The sequence below is a fragment of the Callithrix jacchus genome, chromosome 14, assembly GCF_049354715.1.
Source record: "Callithrix jacchus isolate 240 chromosome 14, calJac240_pri, whole genome shotgun sequence".
Classification (NCBI taxonomy): Eukaryota; Metazoa; Chordata; class Mammalia; order Primates; family Cebidae; genus Callithrix; species Callithrix jacchus.
In genome coordinates this window covers 91,588,054-91,600,199 of record NC_133515.1, presented here as the reverse complement: position 1 = coordinate 91,600,199, position 12,146 = coordinate 91,588,054, and the positions used below count along the sequence as shown (strand labels likewise).

General features: G+C 53.6%; 1 protein-coding gene across 6 annotated transcripts in view; it reads left to right on the top strand.

Moving 5' to 3' along the window:
- KLHL29 (kelch like family member 29) overlaps positions 1-12,146 on the top strand; it is a 316,146-nt gene that overhangs the window by 246,958 nt on the left and 57,042 nt on the right. For all 6 annotated transcript variants that reach the window (XM_078349878.1, XM_035273092.3, XM_078349879.1 and 3 more), the window contains 2 exons: positions 974-1,115; positions 4,172-4,684. In XM_078349878.1, the coding sequence (XP_078206004.1) occupies positions 974-1,115; positions 4,172-4,684 (655 nt within the window). The remainder of the gene's footprint in view (positions 1-973; positions 1,116-4,171; positions 4,685-12,146) is intronic.

Here is a 12,146-nt window from a genome sequence, read left to right as displayed (position 1 = left end):
ATGAAATAAGTTACCCATAATCCCCTCACCCAAGAATAACACCTCTGTTAAGATTTTGGTCATTTCTCTCATATATATATATTGTTTGGCACAGGGGTGTTTACATAGGGAGGCCATTTGTGTGTCATTTTGTGGCCTGTTTTTCTCATTAAACATTATAGTGTAAGCATTTCGTCATCACAATAAGAATTCTTAGTATACATGATTTTTGACAGCTATATAATATTCCATTATAAGGCTGTGGCTCAGGGAGACCAAGGCTGTCCTGGTGTTTGATTTCACCCTGAGGTTTATTTTTTCATCCATCTACAAATCTGAACTAGAGAGTGGGCTCATGGAGTAGAAAGCCTGTCTTCTTCCTGCACAGAGGTGCTGAGGGTCCCACCACCCACCCAGCAGCGGTATCTGAGCTGTCCCTGCACAGGCCTTAGCTCCCTACTTCCCCACACCTCCACCATAGGACATTTGGGCCTCAAAGGCTGGTGCGGGGGCGGGATGAGAAATATGTAAAGTCCCTCACCTGCAGCCAGCTGGTGGCCCCTTGGAAAGCTGTCCTCTCCTGTGTACGAGAGCCAACCAGTGGTGGCACAGAGTACACAGTCAGTGCTCAGCACATGCCCTGATAAGTTGGTAGCATCGGTGTGGCTGTGGTTTGTGGCTGGTCCGAAGGCTGGGGATCCCGTCTCGTAGCTCAGAACGCTCTGCCTGTTGTGATAGGGCAAGTGGAGACAGTGGCCACAGAGGGTTCCAGGGAGGCATTGGCTTGGGCGTTCCTGGAGGCAGGAGCTTTGCAGAGGCCCCAGCTGCTACTACCATGGCAGGACGCCCTTCGATTCCCGCCAGAGACCGGGTGCAGGGCCGGGGCTCTGCCTCTGACCCCGTGCTCAGTGGGCAAAGCTCAGACAATGGGAGTCTTGTTCTGGAGGCTGGCCCCTGGCCAGGCTGTGCTCACCTCCTCTTCTGCTTCCCACAGGCTCCCGGCATCTCCAAGGCAGACAATCAGTCCCAGGGACTGGCGACCAGCATCCGGTGGGGGCAGACGCCCATCAATCAGTCCACACCCTGGGACACTGATGAGCCACCCTCCAAACAGATGAGGGAGAGTGACAATCCAGGTACGTACCTTGTCAGCAGACAGAAATGACTGAGCCCAGGGCTTGGCAGGAGCTAGCAGCTTCCTGGGGACCTCAGCTCCTGTACGGCAGGTCTTCATCCCAGAGCCTGCAAAAGCCCCCGCCTCAGGTTCAGGGGCCGAGACACTGTGTAATTCCTCGTTCAGGACCTGTCCCCCTACCTCTTTCTCTGCTACTCAAGGAAGGACTCCAGAGAGCAACGAGAGTGAGAATGACATTATCAGGGTGACTTTGAATTGGTTCCAGATTCTTTTGAATAATCATTCCCAAACCTGGGCACTCTGATTCATAACAAATTTCTTGAGTCATGCCTTCCCATAAGGTTTTTTCTTGCCAATGGTTGTATGACAGCGGGGGTGTTCTCCCCTTGGGGACTGGGAATTCACCAGCTCGGACAACATCCCAGCCCTTCTTTGGACAGCTCCGACCATAACAAATGGTCTGTCTTTTCCCTCCCATTGGCCCCAGAGCTCCCCCTTACGATACACAGAACACCTCAGTTTGGGCCTCCATAGGACAGCCCTACAGGTATCAGGGGACCCCTTTCATCCCCCTCTCAAAGTCTTAGGATAAACACCCCAAACTATTCCAGCCATGCCCCACAGCCCACAGAATCCAGGTCCTTTGCCTTCCAGGGACTCGCTCTGCCCCCTGCAGCCCTCTTAAAGTGCCATATCCAGAACTCAACACAATAGCCCAGAGTGGCCCACCCAGCAGGTGCTTCCTTCCACACCTCCCATCTCATCACTGCTCCGCTAGCAGCCACGTCACATGCTGCCTCAGCAGCACCCAAGATGCCCTAGCAGCTACGGTTCCCCTTGTTCATGTCCTCACAGTCCGGCTTAAGCAGCTAGGTTTGGGGACCCAAGAGCAAGGCCTCAACAGTATTTCCCTGTTTGCTCTTAGGATCTCCTAGACACCAGCTTCTGTTGCTGACCCTAGCCCTCCCAATTATGTTCTCTGCAGACCGGGTCATGTCTTCCACATCATCATCCAAGTCATGGACTAAAATGCTGGGAGTTGCCACATGTAATAGACACTTCCCTTTAGGTCTCTCATGCCCTTGGGCCATTCACTCCATCATAAGTAAATCACTTCCATGGCACTGTGTCTCTGTGCCTCTGCCACAGAGTCCCCTGGGGTACCACCCATGACGCTCTGAGTGTCTGATGCTTTTTTCCAGACTCCCTGGGTAATCCTGGAAAGAGCAGAGCTTGGGATGACATGCTTTGTGCTTAGGACACCCAGGCTGGCTCATAATGATGCCACCTCCCCTCGTCAGGCTTGGGGACAGTTCCCATTAGCAGTCCACTCTAGAAGCTTGCCATTACTTCACCCATGTTTCCTGGCTTCCGGTTCTCCCCATCCTCTCTCATTATCAGAATCATCATGTGCTGTTGCACAGGTACTGCATGTCCCATTCTGTGCGTCATCACGGCGCCTGCAGTGATGGTGCCTGCTGATGATGAGGAAACTGGCTCAGAAGGGCTTGGGCCCAAGGTCCCTTGGCTGAGACAGGGCAGACCCAGGACTCACGCCGTGGTCCATGTGACTCTGAGCCTTGCTTCTCCACCAGCCAGTGGCGCTCCCTTGGACCATGGTCTGGTAGTGACCCGCCATCTTGGCTCCTGCCCCACCTTGGCGCCATTTTCTTTCTGAGAGAGACCTCACGGCCCCACGTTCCATCCTGTGGGGCTTGTGGTGCTGAGTGGCGCTCTGTCCCCTCCTCTCCTTCCTCTGTCTCCTCATCTTCAGTCTACACTGCCACCCCAGGGCAGCTATGAAAGCCAAGGTAGCATTTGGGCCATGGAGACCTGGACCCAGGCTCATTCAGTCAAAGGCGACCCACCCTGGCCTTCCCTGTCATGGTGTCTCCTGGTTCCTCCCTCACAAGCCCCCTTAGGTCACCTCACCCAGCACGGCTGGCCTTGCCTTTTGTGTCTGGACCTCACCTGGTTCTGCCAAAGTTTTCTTAAGGACTAAAGTGGGGTTCTCTTGTTTCCCCCAGGGATGGCCATGCCCAGGTTGCCTAATTAGCACAAGGCCCACCAGGCTTTCCACAGGCCCCTCACCCGGGTCCCTCCCCTCCTGCGAGGACCATGCCTGGCCCAGGGCTCTAGTGCTCTCGCCTGAGGGCTCAGCAAACACAAACACCCCCGCCTCCACCACCCCCTTCCCTTGCCTCAGTGGCGAGATTGCAGAAAGAGAGGAGAGGCCCCGGCGTTATGGAGCATTCACCACGTGCCGGACGCTCTGCTAGTTTTGCTGGTTTTGTTTCCAGATACGTCTTCCTCATTCAGTTCTTCCCAGTAGTCCCTGAGTAGGTGTTGCTGATTCCATTTAATAGATGAGAAGAATGAGGCTCGGAGGAAGTAAGAACTAGCTGAGGCCAGGCACGGTGGCTCACGCCTGTAATCTCAGCACTTTGGGAAGCTGAGGCGGGCAGATCACCTGAGCTCAGGAGTTTGAGACCAGCCTGGCCACCATGGCGAAAGCCCATCTCTACCAAAAACACAAAAGTTAGCCAGGCATGGTGGCACACCATGCGGACATGGACATTACGCCTGTAATCCCAGCTACTCAGGAGGATGAGACAGGAGAATCACTTAAACCCAGGAGGCAGAGGTTGCAATGAGCTGAGATGGCACCACTGTGCTCCAGCCTGGGAGACAGAGTGAGACCCTGTCAAAAAAAAGAAAAGAAAAACTTGCCGAGGCTCTTAGTACTAAGTGGCAGAGCTAAGAGCAGAACCCAAGTCTCTTTGAAAGTCTCTGCTTCCTGCTGTCTGCTCTGCTGCCTCTCACCTCTCCCAGGCAGGTCTTGCTTCCTCCTCTGAGCCCCGATGGCTGTTCGTTGACAGACACCCTAGCACACTTATCCCGGGCTGACATGACCACAGATTCTTAATCGGTCAGTTCCTGGATGCAGGTGTCTCATTCACCTCTGTGACCCAGCACCCAGTGCAGGGCCTGGGGTGGTCAGTGTTTGTTGAGTGAATATGTAACCGGCAGATGACGTGTCTTCCATCTCCCTTGCAGGCACAGGGCCATGGGTGACCACGGTGGCCGCCGGGAACCAGCCCACCCTGATCGCACACTCCTATGGAGTGGCCCAGCCTCCCACCTTCAGCCCGGCTGTGAACGTCCAGGCCCCGGTCGTTGGGGTGACCCCCTCACTGCCTCCCCACGTGGGGCCCCAGCTCCCGCTGATGCCGGGCCACTACTCGCTCCCTCAGCCGCCCTCTCAGCCACTGAGCAGCGTGGTGGTGAACATGCCTGCCCAGGCCCTGTATGCCAGCCCTCAGCCCCTGGCCGTGTCCACTCTGCCCGGTGTAGGGCAGGTGGCCCGCCCAGGACCCACTGCTGTGGGCAACGGCCACATGGCAGGGCCCCTGCTGCCTCCACCGCCGCCGGCCCAGCCGTCCGCCACTCTCCCCAGCGGTGCCCCTGCCACCAATGGGCCCCCCACAACTGACTCCGCCCACGGGCTGCAGATGCTGCGGACCATTGGCGTGGGGAAGTATGAGTTCACCGACCCAGGGCACCCCAGAGGTAAGTCCTGCCACCACGTGCCTCCCACAGGCCTGCGTCTGCGCCTCCTTGCGCGGTCACTGCACCACCAAGACAGGAGTGTGCTTCGTGGCAGCTCCCCCACTGGCCTCCCCAACCCAGAGGCTGCAGTGGAGCCTCCGCCTGCCCAAGACAACTGGCCTGAGTTGGGGGAGGGAGGGGGAACATGTGGAGGGTGGGACAGGGAAGGTGGGGAAATGCGCCTGGGTAAGAAGAGGGAGTCTGGGAAGAGGAAGGAAGGGAGAGCCTGCAAAGCCCAAAGCTGTCCCCCTCCAGCCCAAGCCCTGGCCATTCTCACCTCCAACCCCCAAGGCCAGGCCAAGGTGCAGAAGGGTGAGGGTCATCCACTCCTCTTAGGGCTCCACACAACAGTCCCTTTGGTGACCTTCTCCATGTTCCACCCATGAGAACATTCAGAGTATGAACTGTGTCCTTCCTGGGGAAAGCACCCTCTGTTGTGCCATCAGATGAGAGTAGTGCCCAAGGCAATTTAGTTAGGCCCAGGAGACATTCCCGGACCATCCTGAGCCACTTGAATGTTTCATTTCAAGGATCCAAGGGTGGCTTTGTGAGACCTTAGGAAAGAGCACCTCCAGCCTCAGCCTTCAGTGAACCCTCTTCCCCCAGCCTCAGGGGAGTTTCATTCCAGGGAACTCAAAGGTAGATCCTTCAGAACAAAGCCTTGGGAAGGATGCATGCCGGACGTGGTCCTAGCTGCAACCCCAGCCTTAGGTTAGGGCTGTTGCTGTCTGTGTGAGGGATCAGTCCAGGCTGGAAGGCCGAACGGGACAGGAGGACCAGGGCACACACATGAGGCTTGCTGGGTTCCTCTGCGCAGGTTGGCCTCGCCCTTAGCGCCCCAGACAAACCAAGTCCCTGCTCCTGCTGGGTGCAGTGGGGAAGGCTGCTGGGCCACTGCCAGGCACAGGCAGCTGTCAGTCAGGAGGGGCAGGAGAGTCCACCGAGGGCATTCGGCCACAATGGGGTGTCTACACCTCCTTTGAAAGAGGAGACTAGACCATCCTAGAAAGCATGCATCTCTGGGCATAGCTTCCTAGCCTTCCCACATAAAACCCCTCAAGATGGCATTTCGGAGGTCCCTGCCCCTCAGCAGAGCAAGGAACCCCACGAGCCCCTCCTTCTCTGCTCTCCCAAGTCTCTTCCTTTGTCATTTCAAGCAACTTGCAGTCCTCGTCAAGCATCCCAACAATAAAGCTCATGTCTGGATCTCTGTTGGGTTGATTCCCAATCTGACTGAGCTCTCATTGCCTTTGTTTTGGAAATCAGCACTAGTTTTAAATGACAGAATTATAGAAAATTACATCTAAATTCTGGGAAACTCTTGCTTTAAGATCTTTTTTTAAAAAAATGACTAAACTGATTTTTGGTTGAATTGTTTTGGTTAAGCTCTGTCTCCCTTTAAAAAAAAAAAGAAAGAAATTTACTCCCAGTTCAGTCATGAGTCAACAACTCAGACACACTGGGCAGTGGGAATCCTGCTTCTAAGGCTACGCCAAAGCCCAGAGTACCAGGCGGCATATTCCCTCCCCATGGAGCCCCTCTGGGGGTCTCCTATGGCTAACGCAAGACCTTGCTGGCTTGCCACGTTCCAGGCATGCATCTAGGAAAAGGAGCTCTTTTGTGCCACGAGGTAACTAGCTGAGATAGGACTGGAGTCCCTGGTGTGAGGCTCAGCACCAAGCTGGGATCTGCCCCACCAAAGCTGCTGAGTGCAGGCAGTGAAACGTCCTCAGACCTGAGCCCGTGAGATCAGAAAGACACAGGTTGTGGGGACAGGACTCCGCAGGACTTCTGTGTCTACTTGGGTCAATGAGCACTGCAGAGCTGCTCCTGTAACCTCTGTGTGGGGGCCTGAGGGCGTGAACCATCCTCTGTGGTGGTCCTGAGCCAACGGATGGGAGGGGACAAGAAACAGGGGCCCTACTAAGATTCCCTCTACCGGGCCCCACTGGGCAGACTGAAGGCCAGGTGAGCACCAGGGTTGGGGCGGGAAAGTGTCCACAGCTCTGCCTTCTGGTGAGCCAGCGAGACCCACCAGCTCTAGCCAGTGATAACAGCTGACCTGTCCGTCAGCCTGATTTCCAGAGGTTACCAGTACACTGGCTCTTTCCTAAATTCTATGTAACTGCTTCTTTAAAAACAGCCTCATCAGCTGATTTAGCCCCTTATATTTTCGGGGAAGAAAGACAGTGATGCATGAACATACAAAGGCCTCCAAACTCAAGCCTGGGTGGGTTTTTTTAATATATAATAATTTCTCTTTTCATTTCTAATCTTAAAAGCCTTTATTGCTGAAGCTATAATTTGTCTGTCAGATCTAATGTCAAACAGCTGCATATTTTTTTTTAAATAAGAAACCCGAATTTTGGAACTAAATCTTTGAAACTTGCTATGTGAGAGTCATGTTCCTGACAGGACCACGTGGGCTTCGATTTGGGTCACTTTTAATTTTGCCCCTAGGGATTTTACATCTCTGTAGCCCAATTGATTTCACACTCCTAAATGACAGACAGCTGGCTCCAGGCGGGAACAGGAGGCTCTGCGTGATGGCGTCAACACAAGTCAGAACTCCACTTTAGAAAAAAAAGAACTTTCCTTTTCTCCTGTTCTCTGTTTGAAACCTTGCCCAGCATTATAATAAGATCCACCATGCAATGCCTTGAGATCTAGCTCATTAAAGTCCCTCGATTTTCCCTGCTATTGTTTGACGTGACAACCTGGCCTCTCCCAGGGTTGAGTAATTATGGGGAGATTCCCCTCCATGAAGAATAGGTCTTGCCAGCCAGAGGGATGGGCCACTGGTATTTTTAGACTTCATTAGTGCCCTGATTTAAAATTTCACATTTTGTTTCTTGTAATTATCTTCCGATCGACTGAGCTAAAATTTCAGTTGGGGCCCTATTAGTCTGCCTTTCCAAAAAGGGCGTTGGGACTTTAATTTAAAACTTAACCAGTTGAAAAATAAAGGTGGCGTGGAAATGCTTTTTGATTTGCAGTAGGTCAAGGATTGTCTCTCATCTGTGACTAGAGAAGCTTGTGTGCAGTTCCCTTTAATGAGTGTTATTTAAATGCATTGAGCACATATAGATTTTCTTAAGAAACTTACAAGACAAATCTTTCTTTCTCTAAGAACAATTTGGGGGTGGGAGCAGGCTGTAGGTTTTTTTTAGATGATATATTGAAAGCTAATTAAAAATAGATTTCATGTGTGCAAAGTGATAAGGGAGGAAAAAAGAATTAGTTCCATCTGAATCCTGTTATGAAGTACCTAAGATATTTGTCTCCTCGTTGGATTGGAACCACTAAGCTAATGCGTGGGGAGAGGTGTGGCCAAGCTCGGGCCTCAGTGAGACCTGAAGTCAATGTCACTACCCCTGGGACCCCGTGTACCCAACTGTGCTTGCCTGATGACAGAGCACAGGCTATGGATGTAGCTGTTTCTACCCCTGCCTTCTTTGGCAGACAGTTTTTGGCGGCTCAGAGGATGCATGGAGACCTTTTAAAGCCCCAGGCTCCAGGCCTGGTGGTGACCTGCAGAAAGGCTATTGTGTCTTCATCTGCCGGGCTGGGAGTGAGAAGCCAGGCTGCACCTGCTCTCACCTGCTCCTAGACCAGAAAGCAAAACTCGACACGGGTTTTGCTTTCTGGTCTAGGAGCAGGTGAAAGCAGGGAAAGGTGTCTCTTCTGACTTTATATTTTGCAGACCTAGGGTGAGGGGCCATGAGGATCCATCTACAGGGCTTAGCCTTTCTGCTGGGAGGCCGTACTGGGAGAGAGGGATAGGTCAGTCCCTTCCTTTGGTTCCACAGCTCCTCCCTTCCCATTTCAGCACTGGACCTCCACGCCATGGTGTGCCGTTCATCCTCACAGCCACACTCGCCCCAGTCTCCACAAGTAACAATGATGAGCTCTTGTGAAAACACTTTGAGGCACAGGGAATAGCTATGTGACTGGGACAAGCCTCCTCACTTCTCTGAGCCTCTCTTTCCTCATCTCTAAAATGGGCGTGACAGTACCACCCTCACAGGGCCTCGGGAAGACTGAATGAGATCGTGGACATGACCATACATAGCACTGTGCCTGCCTACCACCAAAAAAGCTCTGACTGTTGCCTCTGGCCCAGGGTCTAGAGAGTTCAGCGGAGAAGGAGGCTAGGGAAGAGGCAGAAGGCCAGGCCCTCGCCAGTGCAGAGGAGGTGGAAGACGTCCACAACCACAGTGGTTGACAGGGCTGGCAATCCCCAGCTGAGCCATTTAACTTCAGGATGGGGACCCCTTCCCTAAAAGGGAGGTTGGATGCGTCCCTTTTCTGGCAGGACGACATGATGGCATGGCTCTCCCCGGCATGGGGCCTGGCACACATCTCACCTCTCCTTGCCCCACACGCTGACATGTCCAAGGCACACCATTCCTTCTGCAGCCTCCGTAAATATTCTGGAAGAAGCTGGGAAAGCATGATAAAGCTGTTCGCCCACACTCAGGCCAGAGGCACAGAATGTTATCCAGACTGAAACTGTCTTCCCACAGACCTATTGTTCCCGTGTCTGGGCCTCAGAAAGGCCAACATGAATTCATCCATGGTTCAGACTCAAGGCCTGAGGTCATCTGTGGTCAGTCCTTTGTCCACCTCTAGCGCTAACTCTGAAAACTCAATTGATTCCGGTTTCTACGTATCTCCGCTCTTCTGTCCTCCTACCCCTACCCCACCCACCATCAGGCCACCATCGTCTCTGGTGGTGGCCTCCCAGCCCACAGTGCATTCCTTCCAGTCTGGCTTCACGGTGCAGCCAGAGTGACTTTTTTCTTTTCGAGATGGAGTCTCACTCTGTTGCCCAGACAGGAGTGCTATGGCGCAATGTCAGCTCACTGCAACCTCTGCCTCCCGGGTTCAAGCGACTCTCCTGCCTCAGCCTCCCTAGTAGCTGGGACTACAGGCACCGGTCACCACGCCTCGCTACTTTTTGTATTCTTAGTAGAGATGGGGTTTCACCATCTTGGGCAGGCTGGTCTTGAACCCCTGACCTCGTGATTCACCCACTTTGGCCTCCTGAAGTGCTGGGATTACAGGCGTGAGCCACCTCACCCAGCCCAGAGTGATTTTTCAAATGCAGGTCTGGCCCTGCCATGCCCCATCCAACAGCCCTGCTGCACTGGAGACAATGGCCAGGGCTGACTCGGTGCTTGCCCCCACTTCACCCTTTGCCGTTCTGTAACCACCCTACGGCTTGGCTCTCCAGTCCAGCCGTGTGCTGCGCCTCAGCCGAGTGCCTGTGAGACTGTAGATCTGTGAGCCCCTGAGGTCGCAGGCAAGGATTCTATCTCATTCCTACTCTGCCCTTGGTATCTGAGCTGGTGCCCGTACTCAGAGATGCCCCAGAAGCATCTGAGGAATGTGGGCACAAAGCACTGGGCTGATAATTACCTACCAGGGTTCTGTGACTTCCCTCTTCCCTTCACATAAAAGCAGGTCAGTGCTCAGGGCCCCAGGCACACAGGGATAGAAAGTGCCCTTATGAGACCTCGTTCTGCAGCCCGTCACCCCCGTCCCCGACACCTGACCCATGCCTCCGGGGACAGAAGTCCATCCATTTCAGACTTCCTTCTGTACCCAAGCACCTCCACTCCATCCTGCCCCAGAGCAGACAGACTCTGGAACTCTGCCTCAGTTTTCTCATCTATGAAAGGGGGAGAAGAACAGAACCCACTTCTTCCAGTTGTGAGGACTGAGTTATTTTACACATTCCTAGGCTTAGAATCACGCCTAGCTGCAGTCATCACTATAAAACTGTTCTCTGGGATTATTTTACTGGTCCCAGGGCCATCTTTCCATGTCCACGACCTTTTAGGGGCCCAGGTTAATGAGTCTCAGGAGAGCATATTAGCATCATGATATCTGAAGCACCTAGCTCCTGGGAGTCCACCGTGAACAGAAGAAAATCCCCTTCTCCGATTGTAACGTGTGGCAGTCCTCCACTGGCCATAGCAACTCGAAGGAAACAGCCTGTTGCTGGGAACTTCTCCCTAATTCCAGGAGCTGTCTGTCTTGGGAGACTCCTCCCACCTCCCCTCAGGGACTCTCGGTATCCTGTAGCATTCAGCTTCATAATCAGGGTGCCAGGGACATAGCCAGGGACATAACCAGGGTCGGGTCCTCCATGGCCACATCAATAGATGGGGCCAAAAGAACTCTCTGCCTCCTTCAGACCACACAGCCAAGGCTGCAGGCAGAGAGAGCTGATTGGGAGGATGTGGCTGGCAGCATGCATGGTGGTCGAGAGCCCAGATTCTGCAGCAGACTGCTCGGGCAGAATTCAAACTCCACTTCCCACTAACCCACTGAACTTCTGCTAGAAAACTGATGTCTCTAAGCTTCAGTTTCCACATCTGTAACTTGGAGGTAGCAGTGCCAGCCTCATAGACATGCTTTGAGGATTAAATAATGTATGTAAAGTCTTAACCCCATGCCTGGCAGAGAGTAGGCTCGAATAATATTAGCCGTTTTTATGACCACTACTGTAAATCCTAAAGACTCCTGGAGAAGAAGCCAGGCTTGGAGCACCTAAGCCTCAGGACCACCACTGCTTTTAAAGCAAGGTTGTCCAAATAATCTCCCACATCTAACTGAATAACTCACAACATAGATCTGAAACCAAACCCCCATCCCACCTTTGCCCTGACTGCAGCCCCACCCCAATACACACACCCTCCTCCAGGAAGTGTGTATCTCAGAGGCCGTGCAACTGGACACTCCGTGTGTACAAGGTTCTTTGACCTCGCCTGAGCTGCACCTGCCCCAGCCCTGCTCAGAAAGCCTCCTCCCCGGCAGGGCTCTGTCCTCGCAGGGTTTGTTCATCAGTAATTGGAGGGTTGTCTGGGGCTTAATGGTTTTGTTAACAGATCATTTGACTATGAGTGAACCAGGCAAGCAGAAAGATGCCGCAGAGGCCGCTGGACCACTCAGGGACAGTGTCATCCTGGGAGCAGGAGGTGACCGCTGGCTGCCCCAGCCTGCTCAGCAGGGCACAGGCGGAGCGAGCCACCCTGGGCCCTCCCTCCACAGGGCTGCAGGAGTAGATGGGCTTTCAGCCCCAAATCTCTGTTGAGTATCTTCAAGGTCAGAAGCCCTGCTCTGGCCCCAGTTGTCCGATAGGGCAGAGGTCAAACTGCCGATGGGAATGAGAGGGCTCTTCAGATGGGGGCCAAGGGAAAGAAATGTTCCTTCCTGGGGGCTTCAGACGGTGGTGCTGACCCACAGCAGGAAGCCAGATGCCCTGATCCCAGGCACTGTCTTCCCTCAGGAGCAACAGACCCCAGCAGACACCAGCAGGGTAACCCATGAGGTTCCAGGTCAGTGACACGCAGAGGCCACTAAGAGGCTTGAGTCATGCCCCCTTCCCTCCCTGCTGCACCACCATGTAGTTACT